Raw genomic sequence first — 21,408 nt, 5'->3', positions numbered from 1 at the left:
AAAAATATTTACAAAATATTTAAAATAAACCTTATAAATATTTATAAATATTTTGTAAATATTTTATAAATATTGTACTATCTGGGATATAAAAATATTAAAGTAGATATATCAAAAAATTAATAGTTTACAAGACATTTTATACTTTACTCTTGCACATATTTACATGAAATATTAAATATTTTGTAAACTACTAATTTGTTGATGATTGTACCTTAATACTTTTATGAATAGAATAATAAGATGAATCAATTGGTAAAACACATAGTTGGTTATTTAAGAAATTATCCATTTTAATAATATTATATAATGAAATTATATAATTCCATCTGAAAAAAAAATAAAAGTTTGAAATCTTGGAAGCATGTCCACTTAGGTCCGTTTTCACAATATATGGTTACCTAAAGATTAAAGGTTACCAACAGATTCATCAATAAAATTCATTCATGAATTTCTTAGTTACCTTTTAATCTTTAGGTAACCATATATTATAAAATCGGACCTTAGAGAGAATCTGTGATCATTGAAAGATGTCCCTCGAAAAAAAATCAATTCCACTTAAAACATTTTTTGGAATAACGAATAGTTTGGAAGATATTTGCGTCTGAAACTTCAAATAGGACACCTTGTATATGACATATTAATCATATTACTAATATTCTATATATACTTGTTTAGTATAATATATATTACATACCATCAAAATCCACTGTACCGGAACCGTCTGTGTCAATCTCCGCGATTATTCCATCAAGATCGGAACTAGTAAGTTTGTCGTCGAGAGCCGCTAAAATCTCTTTCAATGTAGCTGTGGTAATGTATCCATTACCTTCACGATCGTACAATCGAAACGCTTCTTTCAGCTCCTCCTGCATTGCTTCCGCATCCTCCTCTTCAAGAAACCGACCGGCGATCTTGCAAAAACCGTCAAAATTTACTTTACCAGAACCTTCAGGATCATTCTCTTCAATTAAAGTATTTAATTCGCCATCATCAAACAATTGTCCCATTGTATTTAATATCGTTGAGATTTTCATAGTCTCAATGAAACCACTTTTCGTTGTATCGAACATTTGGAACGCCTTACGCATCACAGCCACTTTTTGATCATCTTCCTCCTATGAACAAAGTTTCGAATTTATATTAAGTTTACTTTTATTTATAATAAAAAAAGATTATGAAAATGTTAACAGTTGAGATATCTGAACCTTTTTAAAATAATTTTTAAACTTTTTAAATTATTTTAAATGTTATAATTTGTTATAATAATTTTCTATCCATCTAAAAAATAAGAACATTTTGGAGTGTTTTTTAAATAATATGGAATTTATAACCGTTTTTTGCTACTTGAATGTTTAATTTATAGGTATATTTTTTCGGTATACAAACTATTTTTCAATTTATCTCTTCAATCTTACCATGACAACCAATAAGGAAACTTTTACACCGTATTAGGCAAACCACCAATGATGCACAATGGAGAACGAACGCCGCCGAACTTGAAGAGAATTGATTCTTCCGTCCCGGTATAAAGACTTCCTGTCCGTATCTGCTAAAGCAGCTAGAAAGACGACGCATGCAAAAATAGAGCGGCGACGCCGACGAAAAATGAAATATGTTATAAGTGAATACCACAGTCACGGTGTCGTTTATATGAAGGTCATATAAATGCTATTATATCGCATGATTACTAATAAGTTTCGATGTAACTAACAGATTTTGTGATAATTGCCTTCATCGAATAAATGTTTAGCGTAGAGGTAGTCCTCATTATATTCTTCCTGAAAAATTTTCTTTTTGTTCACATAATTGTTCACATAATTTTTCAGAATTTCTATGTAAATTTCATAACTAATTTCTAGAAAATTTCTAAGATTTGTTACACACATTAGAATACTTTTCAGAAATACTAAAACAGTCTACATTTCTGCTAAAATTTTTTATGGAGTATAACATGAATTCCGAAATATTCTAAGATATCTCTCTCTCTCTCTCTCTCTATCATTCTATATAATTTGCAAAATTTAAACAAGTTTAAGATATTTTTTTAGAAATCTTCAAATTTAAAATCTAAAAAATATTATTAAAAATATTATTCTTAAAAATATTATGAAAGATATTATGAAATTTTTTTTAACTATGGGAGTATCAATTTTTTTCTAACTTTTTGTGATATTTATTGTAACATCTTGTGAAAAATTGTAATAATTATCTATTGACACGTTTAATGTTTCGGGTGCTCAAGATAGCAATTACAATAAGCAAACGGTATATATTAAAACAGTATTCGTAACATGTATAAATGAGTTGTACATGTATGAGAAGAGAGAGAGAGAGAGAGAGAGAGAGAGAGCGAGCGAGAGAGAGAGAGAGAGACGATCATATTGATAGTCATTTACATAACTGCAGTATAGCGATTTTTATTTTTATATTTACATGATAAAAGTAGAGAAATTATATAATTCCAATCATATATATTGAGATAGAAACAAAAATTAGCTTCGCTCGAATCATTTCGCCGTAGTGATATTTCAAGTTTGAAATAGGGCAACGTATTGCCGTTCTTAGACCACTGCCTACGCATTCTGTGGTTGCAATCCGTTACAACGCGTTACTATCTATTTAGCATGCTGCTAGAATGATGTAAAAATATATCGGGCACCTTTTGGCTTCTGTCTCGCCTCTCGCAAACCATTCATCACCATTCGCGTAATTTCCAGGTAAAGAAAGAATAGGAGATATTTTCTTCATTTAAAAATGATTTGAAAAATTGTACATCGGTTTCCCTTAAGAATTGTAGTGAATATGATATATCACATTATGATGTCGCGTGTCATTTTATATCGTATAAATACGCGATTTCGAATTACATTTATAATTTTAAATTTTATGTGATTTAAAACAGTTAAAATATGGAGACTTCTAGAAGACGAATTTCTTTATGCTGAAATTAAGACTAAATACGGATGAATCACGTTTTAATTGCGAATTTGTAATCAGAAAATGCTCCTGAAGGCTTGTACAGAGCGATTTTTTTGGAAAAAAAGCAAAATAAATATTTGTTCTGATATCTTACTCGATGTGTACTATAGTACAGTTAAGGTGTACATAATTTAATTATTAAAAAATTTTCAAGAATCAATTTGCAAAACCCGGCTGTGTACGAACCTTCCCAATAATATAAGAAAGAAATCCTAATAAAAAATTTCATAAGGAAATATTATTTCTTCGAGAAGAAAAACTATAGTATAAATGACCTAGACCTGCACTTATGTATAATGAATTTCTTTATGCTGAAATTATGGCTAAAATATTACATGAATCGCGTTTTAATTGCGATATTTGTAATCAAGAAAGACTTCTGAAGGCTCATACAGAGCGATTTTTTTGGGAAAAGAGCAAAATAAAAATTTATTATTAAAACATTTTCAAGAATCAATTTGCAAACACCGGCTCTGTACGCGCCTTCGCAGCATAAAAAAAGAAATCAAAAAGGTTTATGACGTAATATTCCCTACAGAAAAAAATCATGTCACACAGTTGCATGATAAAATCATACAAAACATGTAAATCATGTAACGGATTGTTTCAAATCAGTACGTGATTTTAAAATTACGTATTTTAAAAAATCACATAATGTTCTTTTTTCTTCTATTTCTATCATTCAATTCTTAAAAATTCGATATAATTATAAAATCACATGATGGATGAAATTATTTCTAATATCATGTGATTTTTCAAATTACATCATTTTAAAATCACGTACTGATTTAAAACAATCCGTTACGTGATTTACATGTTTTAATTAGATAATTTTATCATGTAATATTATGTAACTTGTGAAGTAATTTTTTTTAGTATGGTTATTTCTTGCAGATAAGATATCAGCATAAAAAAAAAGATAGGTATCTGCACCATAAATAAGGAGAATAGCCATTTTATTCATTAAAATGTCTTTAAGAATGAAATTGCAAAATTTGATCCTTTAACAGGCTTTGTAGCTTTGTAAAATATAATATAAGCCAAAACGAATTTCATAGCAAAATATTTCTTCTACGAGACAGTATATGGGCTGTGTTCCTTTACTATCAGCACTGAAAATGCTACAGTTTACGTGCACTATAGATTTTCAGTACTGGCAGTCAATTTTGGAACACAGCCATGGTCTCTGTCTGATACCCTGGTGGAAAAATGTTGCTGAAATTATTTCACATTTTGGAACACTTTTCAACAAAATTTCAGCATTTCAAAAAAAATTTCAGTTTAATTTCAGCGATTTTTAGCTGAAAAATTAATTTTCAACAAAATTTCAGAAAAATTTTCAGACAAATTTCAGCAAGAATTTCAGAGAAATTTCGGTTGGATTTCAGTGATTTTTCAGTATATTAGCTGAAAAATTCACTTTCAGTGAAGTTTCAGCAAATTTTCAGTAATTTCGCTGAAATGTTCCAAAACGTGAAGTAATTTCAGTAAAACTTTTTCACAAGGGTAAAGTGCAGATATTGTAGTTGCACCACAAATGAGGTATAATTGAGTTGGCTTCTCACTCCTGTCGACCCTTAGGGTCCTGGCACACAAAAAACTTAAGGCAGTAAGACGTAAACGGTAAGGAAATCAACATTGGATTCGCTACTGCTTATGTTATGGACTCTACTGTCTGATTGGTTAATTCGCTTACTACTTACGTTTTACTGCTTAAAGGCTATAGCACACACTTTCCGTAACAGTAACCATAAGACGTACCGTAAGAATCAACCAATCACAGTCGAGAATTCTTTTGAACTTTTAATTCTAATTGGCTGATTCTTATGGTACGTCTTATGGTTACTGTTACGGAAAGTGTGTGCCATAGCTTTTACACATCTGTGTAATGTACGAATGTGTAAAGGCCATCACACGTACAAAAATTTTAATCGTAATCGTAAGGCCGTAAGCAAATCGGCCAATCACAGTCGAGCGTTTTTAAACGCGAGATCGTAATTTTGTTTGTGATTGGTCGATTTACTTGCGACCTTACGATTACGACTAAAATTTTTGTACGTGTGATGGCCTTTAGAAACACTAAACCAACTGTACAGTTCGCGCAATTAATGCCTTGTTTTGACATTGCGCGTTACTTTCTCGGTTATTTTCACGTTCATGGTCATAGTCAGACGGAATTATCGACAATACGCAAGTTTCTCCAATCTCTATTGGTTAGTCTGGTTTGTCCGACTACGGCCATGAACGTGAAAACAACCGAAAAGATAAACGCGATGTCTCACCAGTGGACGTGATGTCATAGGCTGGGAAGGCATTAATTGCGCGAACTGTAACAATTCACACAGACGACGGTGATGCGCATGCGCATTGCGAACATTAGGACCTCTCTACCTTTCTCTCTCGCACAGATGTTGGCTTCACGTTCAGCGCCCTATTCCTCTTCCAATAGTATATGTTCTAAGGTATCCACACAAACTTACATAGCCGCATAAAACGTATGCATAACGAAAATTATCCAATCACATTCTACATGCATCTTTATATGAGAAATACAATTGGATAATTTTCTTTATATGTACATACTTTTATGCGGCTATGCAAATTTGTGTGGATATAAGCGGGGAGCACAGACTTTTGCATAACGCATAACATGTAATGCATAAGAAATTCAATCAATCAGAATTCTTTATTTCAAATTGGAAAGGAAGGAAACGGAGGGCTTTGATTGGTACATTTTCTTATGCATTACGTGTTATGCGTTATGGAAGAGTCTGTGCTCCCCGCTATACCCTTATTGATTACTGATTGATTACGCGGTTACGAGATACGCGGCAAATACGCCTCATGAGACACCAGCATTAGGATGCGTTCCGAATTACGCATGAAGCGCATAAAATCATTTTATCCTTCTTTATTATTTGGTAAACAACAAGGACAAATGATGCATCATGCGCTTTGTGCGTAATTCGAAACTCACCCTTAATTACTACAATTTGGGAGCTTTCCAGCAAAGAGACACAAATTGACACAAAAGTCATCCTGTTCTTGTTCGATAATCAGTAAGAAACAAAGATAGAATGATTCTTGTGTCGATTTGTGCCTTTGCTGGAAAGTTCCCTTTGTACGCGAAATAGTAGATTAGCAAGATATTCCATAAAATATACGAAAATGTAATATTTAATATACTTCAAAATTGATCACATAAACATAGGATGAGAACAAAAGCATGAGAAAAATATGTAGATAATATGTGTTACATTTATTGATGGATAAATATACGGATATAATTCAGTTGTACACTAGCCAAATTATAACTAATAACATAAAGCATAAATAGTTTAAATGTATAGACGTATAGGTAGACTATAGCCAATAAATTTGCATTTTTTAAGTGAGAATTAAATATTTTGCATTTATATTTATTGCATATGTTGACGCCTACGAGCAGCTCTCTGTTTATCAAAACGTAATTCCATTTCTTCGAGAACACGTGGAGTATAACGAACTACTAATTTTACAGAATTTTGAGCTTGCTTTAGTAATTCCACTGCCTTCTCATGATTTTCACCTTCGACACACTAAAACAAATTATTTTATTATTGTAAAATATGCTTTCTAATAAATAAATAAAAAAGATAACATTTTTACCAACCACTCCATTAACAGATAAAAGCTGATCTCCACGTTTTAAACCACCGTGTCTATCAGCAACACCACCAGGGATAATGCGAGATATATAAATCGGCGAATTCTGTTCTTTACCTCCCATCACATTAAAACCAAGTCCTTCTTCTGTTTTAGGTAATTCGACTACACGTGGATGTGCATGACCTTCACTAGCTGCAAAAGCAGCAACAGTTGCTTTTGCTGTTGCAGATGCACGTACATCCTGTGATCCCTTTACAATAATTATGAATTAATTATCAACAATTGTAATTATATTAGGTAAATATGAAGGAGACGGACTTATTGACTGATTTTTATGAAATTAGGCTCATTTGACGCATTTTTATACGAAATAAACGAATTTGGCAGAAAAAAGTGTGACTCTGCTCCGAGATATTAAGCATTAAAGTTATTTTATTTTGTAAATTTTCCCTCGAGTGAGGGAAATTAGACGCCTTTTATCCTAACCTTTGGTATAATGCCTTTGGGCAATATGGCGCAAAGGCACTATACCAAAAATTCATTACACTGTCAATCAAACTCGTGTGTAAACAGAATTCTTTTTTTCTTATTATACAATTATTTCTTATTGTACAATTTTAAGCTCCTTGTACAACTCGTACAACGGCCTTAAGCCTTCCAACAGTAGGACACAATTAAATTTTGTCAATAAACAGCGATATGCGGGGCGCCTGGGATCGAACGCGGAACGGAAAATCACAAGTCGAGCGTGCTACGAACGCAGCTACTCGACGTCCCGCAAGCATTAACCCTTAGTACACACCTTAGTTTTTGGCATCCTTACTACACATGATGGGTCTTTCGTATCCTGGATTAATTTTTATCACTTTTACAAGTATAGTATATAAAAATTATTAAGCGATTTTTACATATATATTTTGACATCTTAGAAAGTATTTGTAAAGTTGTATCTTTATAATTATTTATAACATTGTATATAAATTGTTGTAATTAAATATAGTTAACAAAATGAAAAAAATACACTTTTTCATACAAAAATGCAAAGGAAAAATATGGTTCAATGTCTTAAAATTGACATTCCAAACTACAAAAAAAAATAGTTCAAGTGTCAGCTGTCCAAAAAATTTAGTTATTGAGTAACCTGAAAATGTTTTTTTTAATATGCATGAATGGCTATAAATTGAAGATATATTGGATTTACATTTTAAACAATGCATTTTATTATTGCTATTGTGTTAAAAAAAATTTATAATTTATTAGGAAACTTTTCTTTACAACATTACAGACAACATAATATATAATAAATAAGAATATTAAAGCCTATAACGGTCGAAGCTGGATCTTTAATGCTTTAAATAATACAATGTGAATTATTTATACATATATGTACATATACTATATAGTATATGTACATATATGTATAAATACCATATTTGTAGTCGTTCGAACTGCAAGCCGATTTGGTTTTCCGGACTTATAAACGCAATTAAACTACTGTAATATCACAAATTAAATTGACAAGCAAATTTTAATAATTTTGATGTTCAATCTGGTGTCATATTAGAAAGATGTTAATGTGCTGAAAAACTGTAAATAAATTTATTGTGAAAAATATTACCTCGGCTGGGAGTCAAACCCGGATCTCTTGTATTCCGTACAAGCGCCCTAAACCTTTAGACTACCGAGGCAAGTCTATAGTAATATTACATATTACTCAATACAGCTCTATGTATATGTTCTGCTTTAATTACACAAATTCATTGCTAATGCAAAAAATTTGTGTACTTAAAACAGTGAATTTATTTTTAAAGCAATGAATTTGTGTTTGTGAAGCAGAGAATTTGTGTAATTAGACCTGTTCTTTTTAGCTGAACTTTTGCACCGGTTCAGCTTTCTTCCTCTTCTTTCCTCCTGGAGAGAAAAGGAAAAAAAATGAACCGGTGCAAAAGTTCAGCTAAAAAGAACTTGCAGAATGTATATATAGCGCTGTATCGAGTGGAGATGACAGATATCTTAACTTCTAAAGTCTTAAACTTTAACGTTTAATAATTTAATTCAAGAAGCCGACCGCCACGTTTTTTTGCCAGATTCTTTCGTTTTGCGCAAAAACGCATCGAATGAGTACATTTTTATTAAGATTCTAGGGGGGGATCCGTATTCTAAATAATTACCAAAAAAAAATTGGTCAAATATTTGTCAGTGCTTTAAAAACACAAATTTTCTGTTTTAAAAACAAATTCTCTACTATAAAAACAAAAATAGAAAATAATGTGTTTTTCTTAAAGCAGAGGATTTATTTTTAAAATAGAAAATTTATGTTTATAAAATAGAGAATTTGTGTAACCTTCTATACCCTCCCGCCCCATCGATGTGACAGATTTCCTAACCTGAATAGTCGTCAATTTTAATGCTTAATATCTTGATCCACAGAGCAAAGCGACACCTTTTTTTCCCAGATTCGTTCATTCCGTACAAAAACGCGTCAAATGAGCCTAATTTCATCAAAATCGGTGAGCGAGCCCGTATCCTTCATAAATTACTTGTAACTATTAATAGCTGCTTTCCATTACACACAAGTGAAACTGAGTCTGAAGTGAGCCGAGTATTTTATACTCAGCTTAATGACGTCACTACTTGCTTACTTTGGTAAAAAGTTATCCCATGTCAACACACAGGTTCATAACCTCACTCTGAAGTGAGTTTACGAGACTCATTAAAGCACACGGTTTCGATCTTGTACAGATTGTAGGTAAAAACTCAGTTGAATCTCACTTGTCAGAATGCAAAAGGAACGCGCATTCAACTGAGTTATGACGTCACAAGTGAGAATTATCTGAGAATCGGTGTACTTAAATGGAAAACAACTAATAACAAATATTAAGAATTGGTTATCTACTGCTTATATTCTCACCTGAATATCGACAGTCTCGTAAACATGCTCATATACCTCTCGTACTGCACTTAGAAAATCACTTTGTAACACCTTCTGTAATGCTGCTAACTTTGTTGTAGGAACCTCTCCTCCTAAAGAAAATTAATCTTGTAAAATTAGATAATTGTTAAAATACATAAAATGTTTTATCCTACAATTGCTTACCTTTCTGTAGTTTATCTAATAATTCTATAGATCTTTTGATATCTACAAAGGATAAAATTTCATGTAATTTCAGTATAATTACTACAATATAATCATCGAATGTCATCCGTATATTGTAACAGCATATTTTTGTCAATTTGTGAAACTGATTAGTAAAAACTTACCTCTTGCTAAAGTGAGAGGCTCGCCCATGGTAGCCATATTTTTGTTATAACAATTTGTGATTTTCTTTCTCAGTTATACTTCTGTTTGCGTATGTATATACTACAAAACAGTGATAAAAATACAGTTTAAGGTTTTTATTTGCCACTGCAAAATTTATATTTAAGTAATGTTGATCGTTCTTTCGATTATAAATAGGTCAATTTCAACTGTGCATAATCGAACAAATAGGGAACAGGAAACAGAATAAGAATTTCATAAGAATTTCAACCTATCGAAAACCATACTAAATACACAACTTCTGATAGGTTAAAATTCGTACTCTCTGTTCCCTATTTCTTTAACCGAGAAGAACTCTTCACTCACTCAAATCGATGAGATGAAGGTCTACAGTGAACAATCTACAATAAACGATGCGGCCAGTGTTGGGAGCTTGGTAGAACTGTGAAGTAACATCAGGTCTGTTCTTTTTGGCTCAACTTTTTGCACGGTTCATCTTTCTTCCTTTTCTCTCCACGCGTTGGAGAGAAAAAGAGAAAAGATGAACGGTGCAAAAAGTTCAGCCAAAAAGAACAGGCTTATAGTGTGTTCAGAACTTGAAAACTACGCCCCTTTTTCGCGTCGAGGTACCCTAGAGATCCTCTAGCAGAAATCGAAAATTTCAACTGGTTGAAATTGATATTACGAATAAGGGTACTGTCCCATGGGCACGGAAAACGGAATCGGAACACGGAATCGGAAAGGTGAAGTTGTAGGGACAACCAATCAGCATCGTTCCGTTCCGATTTTAAGTAGCCTGGCTTCCCATGGGGCATATTGTTCGGAAACGGAAATTTTTCGTACTGTCAATCACCAGTGATCATTAGCGATTAAGAATAATATTGAAAAAATTCAACTAAAAGGAGCATCGAAAAGGTGGAAAATGTCATCTCTAAGTATTGTAATTACATGTATGTTAAATTATTTTATATTAGATTATAATGATGGTTTTGCATACATCTCTAACCTTGTATGTTTTGTTTTATATATATTAAATATTTTTTATTTGATTCTTGTAGGAAAAGATGAAAGCGAAAACAGCACGATTATTTCTTATAAAAAATATAAAATGGCAAAGAAGTTTCGAAGAAGACAGCAAACGTGGATAGCTTAATTTGTTGGAGTTGGGTCGAGTCAGTAATAAATCGAATATGCTATAAGAACCGACTATGAATGCTGAATCGGCCAGAGAGCCGTATCAGCATCTTAAGACAATACTTAAGACGGTCTTAAAATAAGAACGGACTATAGCCGGTATTCATAGTCAGATCTTATATTTAAGACCGTCTTAAGTTCAGCCTTGAGGTGTCATGAACCAATCAAAGGACCGCATTAGCATCTTAAGACATTACTTAAAGCCGGAATCAGACTATGCATTGAAGATTGAGATTGACGATTGAAAGATTGAAATTTGACCAATCAAAATAATAGAAGCTAAAATCCCTTTGTCCTCATTGGTCAAATTTCAATCTTCACTCTTCAATCTCAATCTTCAATGCGTAGTCTGATTCCAGCCTAAGACGGTCTTGAAGTAAGAACCGACTATGAATACCGGCCTATGAATATCACTCAAAAGCACGCTTTTATCGATAAAAGCGCGTTCTGAATATAGGCTATAAACTTTCGTTGACACGGCACGAAGGGTTTCCGGTCTAGACTTTTGAAGTTTGTGGCGGGTTGCCGGCTGCCATCTTGCACCTCGCTCGTTTGAGAAGCCGGCCGCCCTAAAAAATCTGGAGTTTCACGCGTTCGCGCGGCCTTAGCAACTTCGTGAGTGATTTTTGTATACTCCCAACGAATCCAGGAATCCGTCGTGTTGAATCCGATCAATATTCAGGTTCGGAATGGTTTAGGTGAGTCTCCTAAATGGGTCTACATCTATTCCTTGATCATGATGGCGTGTAATTTACTGAGTACATGTGTATACGTGCCTTATACACCTCTTATATGCTTTTGCGTACTTTTCTTCCGTTGGTCGGTAGTATATTCATCTTGTAACTCTCGCGATTCCTCGAATCAGTTAGAAATTTAATTTTATTTTGATACGACTTTTTGTGCCTCCGAAACAAAACTTTGAAATATATCTTTGAATATATGCAAAATTCTAGCATTATAATTGATAAACGAAAATATAATAATACGCTCTCTCTTAATCGTAATTAATAAAAACTCAGATTTATATTTCTGTCTGCATATTTTTATCACACTCATATTTATTTTTTGCCAGTTCAAAATACATCTTTATAAAATTTTTGGCACTGTTTTTTAATCATAGCAAATTTGCATCTGTCTCGAGATTTTGAATCTTTAATATCTTTAAAATAAATTATGCGTACCTTTGTAATAAACTTTAAAATAATGAGAGAGAGAGAGAGAGAGAGAGAAAGAAATGAATCAATGAATTTATATTTTTCAAGCTTTTCATATTCCTTTAAGACACACACACGCACGCACGTACGCACACACACGCACATACTATATATAGAACTTACTAACTTATTATTGTCATAACAAATTAGATGCACTCACAAGGAGAGGCTATGTTTTGGCTTCATTGATTTTGATCAAACTTGCAACGATGTTAAGAGGCGACTAAAAACCAACAACTATAGAACTGTTCCTTCAAATGGATTTTAAGGAAGCTGTTTTATACTAATAATTAATTATGGCTTTATAGATCGAGTTTTTTCTCACCTCATGATTATTTTAAACATTTCTAATGATTATACAATACAAAAAAATGGTTCAATGGAAATCTGCAGAGGACACAAAAACAGCTTTATTGACTATTCTTCATTCCATTCATCATTGATCACACTCGAACCAGCATCCTATGGCATCACAGTTCAGCACGCTAACTGCTGATCGACAGTAGCTTGTTGGTATGTCTTCCTATGATAATAGTATATACTAATACACATATAAAGTATCTATGTTCAATTCATTATATACTTGGCTTCTAAGATCCATTTAAAATAGCTTTACAGATGTTGGTTTCATATTCACCTCTAACATTACTGCAAGTTTTATCAAAATCAGTGAAAATTAGAGCATAGCCTCTCCTTATCAATGGGTACATGGCATATATTAAAACTGCCGTACACAGATTAATATAAAAATGTGTGTTTAGTATAAATATAAACCAGATTAAATTGCGAAATTTACAATATACTTTATTGTGTTGTTAGATAAAACATGTATTTTAATTTGAAATGTATTTTATATTTGCATTTTAGTTTTACACCTAGATTAAATCAATATACAGTAGCTTTTATATGCATCAGTGCATACTAGTGCACACAATCGAATTTACTATTATATTATTTATTGTAGCAATTCAATTGATTTCTTCTTTAAATTATTCTTCATATTTTTTATTAATGTAAACATTCAACAGAATTATATAAATTGCTTAGGTTCAATACTGTTCTCACATGCACGTAGCTGGATAAGCAAGGAAGTTAAAGTTACTAATAGCTCTAGGTTTGGAATAGACAGTCGAGATAGTATACCATTCAACAAGACACTTATCGATAATAATACTTCTTTGAGAATGGCTTTACCGAGTAGAGCACGTGTCTATGCTGATGTAAATTCACATAAACCAAGAGAATACTGGGATTACGAATCTTATGTTGTCGATTGGGGGTAAGATTTATCACAACAATATGATATCACTATTATAATATGTTATTTTATTTACTTTATATATATATATATATTTTTTTTAGGCAACAAGATGATTATCAGTTAGTGAGAAAATTAGGCAGGGGTAAATATAGCGAAGTATTTGAGGCCATAAATGTTACAAACAATGAAAATTGTGTTGTAAAAATATTGAAGGTATGATAGAGTGGTCAATATAATGCTACAAATTTTTTTTTTTAATTGAAAGCATTCTTTAATTAGTCAATTCATAAAATTCTTTCTTTTAATTATCAATCAAATGTTTCGAAGCATTTATAGTAAGACTGACTATGTTCATAGTCATGTTATATATCATATTATGAATAAATATTTGATATAAACTGAAAGCTAAAAGTAATAATAATTTTTTATTTGTTACAGCCTGTTAAAAAGAAGAAAATAAAAAGGGAAATAAAAATTTTAGAAAATCTTAAAGGTGGGACCAACATAATTACACTCCAAGCAGTTGTTAAAGATCCAGTTTCAAGGACACCGGCACTGATTTTCGAACATGTCAACAACACAGATTTCAAGCAATTATATCAGACGTTAACTGACTACGACATAAGATACTACCTCTATGAATTATTAAAAGTGCGTGTATTGTTAAGTGCAATGGAACTAAATATCAGTTGATGGTGAACATCGAGATAATTGTTTGTTGATAGATGTAGGTGTATATCATGGGTCCGAAAAAGAGTTAAAAAGTTGAATTATTATATTTTTCATATCGAAGCTATGAGACAATTATTATCTTAATTTTGCTTTTTGCTGTATCCTTACATCCATACAAGATATTTTGGATGAAAGTTAAAATTGTTACACATGGTCTAAAACAATTTAAAGAAATCATTTGTTTATAGATTATGATAGTCTATGGCTTTCATACGATTTAATTTTATTCTTCCTTGTTTATAGTTTATTAATGTTATTTACATGTATTTTTTTTATTTTATCAAAAGTATTTTAAATACTAATAACTGAGAATTTATCAATTTATGTATGAAGACTCAGTTGTGACATTTGTGTGAATAATTTTAATTGTTCTAATATTTTTACATTTCTCTTCCTTTTTTAAATTTCAGGAAATCATAATATTTTATCTTAAAAGTACATTTGACATTTTACTTAAAAGGCACATGTAGAAAAATTTGTTTGTCCTTATGACAAATGCATCAGCAAATTTCAACAATTTTTTTTTTAATTTTGGACTTGTGAATATTTGTTATAAATAACATATTGAAATAGTACAACTAATGCACCATCTAATCGGACACAATTGAAAATATTCTAATATTTATATAATGTTTCTGTTTTATGTTCCTGCACAGGCGCTAGACTATTGTCATAGTATGGGAATTATGCACAGAGATGTGAAACCGCACAATGTTATGATAGACCATGAAAATCGAAAATTACGATTAATTGACTGGGGACTAGCAGAGTTTTATCATCCTGGTCAAGAATATAATGTACGAGTAGCTTCCCGCTATTTTAAAGGCCCGGAATTACTTGTAGATTATCAAGTAAGTATTTTGCAGTATTAAAATATAACAGAATAAAAGCAAAGGGATTAGAAGGGTGAGAAAAAAATGAAAAAAAAAGTAGAAGGATAATAATTCTAATTATTTTTATAAAAATCTATCATTAAAAAACATTTAAATGTAAATCTTATTTATGTAAACTAATCTGGAATAATATTTTGACGTTTTACAGATGTATGATTATTCATTAGATATGTGGTCATTGGGTTGCATGCTCGCTAGCATGATATTCAGGAAAGAACCGTTTTTTCATGGACATGATAATTATGATCAACTAGTTCGAATTGCAAAAGTTCTTGGAACTGAAGAACTATTCGAATATCTTGACAAGTATCATATTGAATTAGATCCTCGTTTTAACGATATATTAGGCCGACATTCGCGTAAACGTTGGGAACGTTTTGTACATTCGGAGAATCAACATTTAGTGTCCCCAGATAGTTTGGATTTTCTTGACAAACTCTTACGCTATGATCATTATGAAAGATTAACTGCACGTGAAGCAATGGAACATCCTTATTTTTGTAAGCATATATCGACATGATTATTCGTCAAATATTTTTTGCTATTTGTCTGCATTATCTTACAATATGTTTTGAGATATTATGTATTGAAGTGAGATGTATTGAAAACATTCTTTTTAAGAGTGTATTTGTTTAATCACATATTTTCTTCTATTTTAGATCCTATAGTAAAAGAACAGGGTCGTTTGACCATGGTGTCATCATCACCTACTCCCATGGCAGGCTCAGTGCCTGTAGGTGAGTAGCGGCCCAGGTAATGTCACCACCTTAATCTACCTCTATACTAACTTGATGCAGTTATAATATAGTTAACTTATATACTAGAAATTTAATATTGTAAAATATGTTTTCCTTATTTCATCGAGATATGCGCTCTCAATGTATCTTTTTTTCCAAAAATGTTACGCTCAATATTTTATATCTATCATTATGATTAGATTTAATAATATAACAAGCAAACTAGAACGAATACATTCATATATATATATATAAAAATTTTTATGCCTGATACCATGTGCAGGGATGTAATCACAAATGTTATTTGCACTTTACATTGAAATATAACCTGTATTTAAGTAAGAAAAAATGTAAGTTGTAAATACATTACAAATAGAAAGTATTGATTATATATACACATACTGTTTATTTGTTATATTAACTCACTTTATACGTTAATTACCAGACACATAACATTAAGTAATAACCATATACGAGCGCACACATGCACACACTCGCACACAAGACAGGGTATCTCGCTTAACATAACCACTTCTAATACCTGTAGGGTAAGATCGAATAAAAAACATGTTCAGATAGAATTTGTATGGCTTGACAGGATACAAACAATAGTAAAATCAATTTTTGAAAAACCGATTTTTTATGGTCATATAAAGACCGTAATTATATTTTTAAATGGATTGAGTTTTTTTATATTTACTAATATTTGTGCCTTGTATCAAATCATCTATCATCTGAACATATTTCTGATTTGACCTTATTCTGCAAAAATGTAAAGAGTGGTCGTTAGGCGGACTGTATATGCATACGAGATGTCCCAGAATATTTGGGTAATTTTCATGTGCAGATAGAGCAGACTAAACTGATTCGAAAAGTCTTCTATCATTTTGCGATTTTCGCAATAGTTAACGAGATATTAATTATTAATTTCTAAAGATCCCGCCGAATAAACTACTATTTGCTTGGTCATACTGCCAAATACACTCCTATCTATCGTGATCGCTAGGCGGTCGTGGAATTGTTTACTACAAATGACAATAGTTACGCACAACGACGAAAGAAAATAACTCTCCGTGCTATGCGGTATCACGATTGCATTTGACATAGGGTGGGTCTCGTTAACTATGTGAAAATTGCAAAATTATATAGAACTTTTCCATTCAGTTCAGTTTTCTTTATCCGTACACGAGCTTTGTCCTAAATATTCTGGGGCATCCTGTGCGTGCGTGCGTGTGTTCGTCTAATGCCCGTATTCATAGTCAGGCCTTATATTTAAGGCTTCCTTAAATTTATCTTTAGATACTTTACGAATTATTTCATTGGCTATTGAGCATCTAAAGATAAATGTAAGGAAGCCTTAAGTACAAGGTCTAACTATGAATACGGGCATATAACACATATATGTATATACAAAATCGTTTGATATATTATATTATTTTTATTATACACTCGTCAACAAAATTATCGCATAGATAAATTCATATCAAAATTTCGCATAAATTCAAATAAGCGTAACTCCGCGAAAAATGGTCGCATTTAAGTGGTTTTTTTTTTTTCATTTTTTTATTTTCAATGGTAAAGTCCATACTTTACAAAGTTTTCAATGAATTTTGAATTTATCCTTACCCCTACCTGGCATCTTTTCAAAAATAAGGGCGTGGGTTTTTTTTTATAATTATTAAGAAATTCGCATAGTTTAACGCACTTTACGGGGTGGAGTAAATTTTTTTTTACTGTCATGATAACCATTATAAAATATGGACTTCTCTCTTACAAATTTAAAAAAATTTAAGCTTTGTTTTTTTAAGCCGATTTTTTTTCGAAGAAATACAGTGTATCAAACTTACCTATGCATTTTATTCAATTACCGCCAGCATTATCCGATGCACACCACGGGGAGATTGCTGGTCCGATTTTGCGCGCGCGCGCACGTATGCGTGCGTGCGTGTGTATATGTGGGGGGGGGGGGATTTATTTGCTCTTTAAAATTGTGTATTTCCGCCTCGTCTTCGGATGACCTCTTGTAAACGTGTACGTATATTGATGTAAGCTCTAATTGAAGCCTGAGGAATTTTTCATCATATTCGATGCAATGCTGTTTCCAATTGCTGCAGATTTGTTGACGGTTCCTCTAATCTTCGTAGTCTTCTTCCCATCATATTCCATACATGTTCAACGGGATTCAAATCCGCGCTCATTGGTGGACGTGGTGGCATCTCGATATTGTTTTCTTCGAGAAAGTTAATTGTAATTCTAGCGGTATGTGGGTGAGCGTTGTCCTACATCAGGATAAAACATCGAGATAACAAATCTGCAGCAACTGGAAACAGCATTGCATCGAATATGATGGAAAATTCCTCAGGCTTCAATTAGAGCTTACATCAATATACGTGCACGTTTACAAGAGGTCATCCGAAGACGAGGCGACAATACACAATTTTAAAGAGCAAATATATCCCTACATACCTCCACCTCCCCCCACACATACACACACACATGTACACGCGCGCAAAATCGGACCAGCAACCTTCCCGTGGTGTGCATCGGGTAATGCTGGCGGTAATTGAATAAGATACACACATAGGTAAGTTTGATATACTGTATTTCCCCGAAAAAAAAATCTTTATTTTTGAAAAGATGCTATGGAGGGATAAAGATAGATTCATTGAAAGCTTCGTAAAATATATACTTTACCTTTGAAAATAAAAAAAAAACTTTTAAATGCGACCATTTTTCGCGGAGCTTATTTGAATTTATGCGAAATTTTGATATGAATTTACCTATGCGATAATTTTGTTGACGAGTGTATTAAGTCTATCCCTGTAAGTTTACAAGATAAAGAGATGTGTAACCACTTATACGGGGACACTCTGTATTTGATACAGTGATATTTAAACAACAATATAATGTTACAGTGGCGTATTCTGTACCTGTATAAATCTTCGAATTCGTGTTTATTGTCGCGTTTATTATTCCCTTTAATGAATAAAAAATAATCTTAATTATTTTTGAAAATATTAGATTAGTCAATCTGTTATAGGAAATATATTATTGATACTATAAAGACGTGTTTCACAATTAGGACTAGTTTTAGAATATGTTCTGTTAAAGATACAAAAAATGATACAAACAAAAGTTGAATAGTAGGCCTGTTCTTTTTGGCTGAACTTTTGCAGCAGTTCATCTTTCTTCCTCTTCTTTCCTCCTGGAAAGATATAATGTATCTATATTTCTATTGATTCATTTTTTTATTAAGTGCAAATGGAAAAATGCAATTGCACTGTTTTTAAATAAAAGATTTTACTCAGCTGTTTGCGTATAAAAGTATCAAGCTAAAATGCTTGAAAAAGAAATATTTTATATTTTATTTTACTATATTTTTACATAAGATATCAAATATTTCATAAACAAGACATTTTTTACAATTACCTTAATACTTTCATGTACAGAATAATCAAATGAATTGCTACAAAGAAAATACGCAGTTGCTTTTCGAAAAAAAAAAATGTAATTGTATATTGTAAATTGCATAATTAGTAACGCAGTAATAACGGAACAGATGTTAGAACTTATCCAAATCATGTGACGCACCCTGTATAAACGGATACTTTTGAAATCGAACTTATTTTTTTCTTGAGACTGAGATTAAATGAAGTAAGACGTCGTATACTCATACATAAATTGTGCAACATATTGTATATAGTAAAAAATCTCATGTCAAAGCGATTTTTTAACTAGTAGGTTATTACAGATCATCGTGGCGTAACAATGAGCAACGTATCGGTTCATGGGACAAACGGATTGGAAAGCGTGGAAGAAATTGGAAGTGGGTGTTTAACCCTCTCAGAAGAACTGCCTCAACTCTTATGAATTCAGCGATTGTCAACTGAATCCCAATCTACTACAGAATATAACAATACAACAGCAAATATTTCATATTGTCAAGTATATTCTTCTCTGCACGAAAATCATTCTGGTTTGTAACAACGGCTTCATTAATCCTATCATTTAAAACTGAAGCATTTTATTTTGTTTCCTTTAAAAACATATAATTATTCAAAATTTGCGATGTACTTAGAGAATTGTCAGGGAGATTAGGATTCTGGCATAAAATACAAATTTGTCGCATAAACATACATGCTCCGTCCATATTGGCCGGTGTGCATGCGATATCGAAGGTAGTGCATTACTTCCGTTTTAAAATTTGCAATGCGCTTTCCTATTTCATTTTTTCCGATGTTACTGTTATTACGTTTTTGGCAAATCTATAGATACATAAAAATGCAGCTAGATTCATTTTTATTTGAAAGATGATTACTCGTGTTTTTACATAATACGCGCAGTGACAAAAAATTTAAACCACTCTTATTTGCATTCACATTCATGTACACTCATACGCAACGACGGAATACACACAAAATCACACTTGTATACATACCTTAAACCATTCGGTTTAATACTTTTAACAATAATAAAAATGTTCGTTTATATCTGATGCAACAATAGTTGAATAAAATGTTTGTTATAGCCAAATACACTCTTTGCACTCTGTAAATACCTGCTCTGTGCATCCAACGATACCGCCGTTATTTTCCAACGAAAATATAAAAAATTAATTTAGAAGTGCAACGTAAAATAAATTCGTTCAACATATATATTTTTGTTATATAACGTTTTCGTTTTTTAATAATTTCTACCAGAAAAAATTGATATGAATGGAAGCAGGTTGCGGTAAATTTTACTATACTAGTTACCACATATAAATTCACTAGCACCACAAACTTGTCACAATGCCTACGACATTGATATATGTACACACACACACACACACACACGCACGCACGCACGCACGCACGCACGCACGCACGCACGCACGCACGCACGCACGCACGCACGCACGCACGCATGTAATGATTTAACTTGAACCACTTAAATATCTTGCGTTAAAAAAAAAAGCGTTTTAGAGAAAAATATTTCAGATGAAACTTGTATCGTTTGAAAAAAAAAATAATGGAAAAATCTATTTTCAACAAAACTGATTTTTCAAAGCCGTATAATGGTTATCATCATTATTCAAAAAAAAAATAAAATATGATATTTTTAAATATAATATTATTGTAAAGAATGTAATTTCATTTGAAAAAATGACGATGACCATTATATTATCTTGGAAAAATCGATTTTCTCGAAATTTGATTTCACCATTACTTATATCCCCTTTTAAACGATACAACTTTCGTTTGGAATATTTTTCTGTAAGATACTTTCTTTTCAAGATGTTCAAATGTCCCGAGTTAAATGACTCACCCTATGTATATATATATATGTATATATACATACAGGGTCATCGAAAAGTATCGGACCCCCCTAATATCTTCAGTTAGAATGCATTTTGGTGAAAATGTCCAATAGCAAAGTTGTATGGTTTCAAGCGAGGAGTAAGATGATGACCTTGACTTTGATCTTGACCATGTCCTTTAAGGTCATT

General features: G+C 31.9%; 3 protein-coding genes and 1 pseudogene across 4 annotated transcripts in view; 2 read left to right on the top strand and 2 right to left on the bottom strand.

Annotated features, from left to right (window-relative positions):
- Positions 1–1,528, bottom strand: part of TpnC25D (Troponin C at 25D) — a 2,362-nt gene extending 834 nt beyond the window's left edge. The window contains exons 1-2 of the mRNA XM_018450395.1: positions 1,419–1,528; positions 698–1,118 (exon numbers count right to left, since the gene is read on the bottom strand). Coding sequence (XP_018305897.1) covers positions 698–1,118; positions 1,419–1,421 — 424 coding nt within the window. The 5' untranslated portion in view covers positions 1,422–1,528. The remainder of the gene's footprint in view (positions 1–697; positions 1,119–1,418) is intronic.
- A 4,712-nt stretch (positions 1,529–6,240) lies between these two features.
- Positions 6,241–10,331, bottom strand: veli (L27 and PDZ_signaling domain-containing protein veli). 2 transcript variants are annotated; one of them, XM_018450394.1, is made up of 6 exons: positions 10,256–10,331; positions 9,892–9,991; positions 9,728–9,769; positions 9,542–9,654; positions 6,635–6,880; positions 6,241–6,560 (listed from the first exon to the last, which is right to left on the bottom strand). In XM_018450394.1, the coding sequence occupies exons 2-6, from the start codon at positions 9,926–9,928 to the stop codon at positions 6,402–6,404; spliced, it is 597 nt and encodes a 198-aa protein (XP_018305896.1). In that variant the 5' UTR covers positions 9,929–9,991; positions 10,256–10,331; the 3' UTR covers positions 6,241–6,401. The 2 variants fall into 2 exon arrangements, with proteins under 2 accessions (XP_018305896.1, XP_018305895.1); XM_018450393.1 differs by lacking the exon at positions 10,256–10,331 and having other exon boundaries at positions 9,892–10,192.
- Positions 10,332–11,710: 1,379 nt separating this feature from the next.
- On the top strand, positions 11,711–19,897 carry CkIIalpha (casein kinase II subunit alpha). Its single transcript, XM_018450392.1, has 8 exons — positions 11,711–11,781; positions 13,345–13,576; positions 13,660–13,771; positions 13,997–14,209; positions 14,947–15,141; positions 15,332–15,683; positions 15,843–15,936; positions 19,672–19,897. Exons 2-7 carry the CDS (start codon positions 13,482–13,484, stop codon positions 15,926–15,928), a joined length of 1,053 nt encoding a protein of 350 aa, XP_018305894.1. The 5' UTR covers positions 11,711–11,781; positions 13,345–13,481; the 3' UTR covers positions 15,929–15,936; positions 19,672–19,897.
- On the top strand, positions 19,570–20,577 carry LOC108724148 (uncharacterized; annotated as a pseudogene).
- Positions 20,578–21,408: the final 831 nt, after the last annotated feature.

The sequence above is a fragment of the Mycetomoellerius zeteki genome, unplaced genomic scaffold (genome assembly GCF_001594055.1).
Source record: "Mycetomoellerius zeteki isolate Tzet28-1 unplaced genomic scaffold, Tzet1.0 scaffold28, whole genome shotgun sequence".
In the NCBI taxonomy this organism is placed as follows: Eukaryota; Metazoa; Arthropoda; class Insecta; order Hymenoptera; family Formicidae; genus Mycetomoellerius; species Mycetomoellerius zeteki.
Note: the sequence above shows the minus strand (reverse complement) of the source record. Positions and strands in the feature narration are given on the sequence as shown.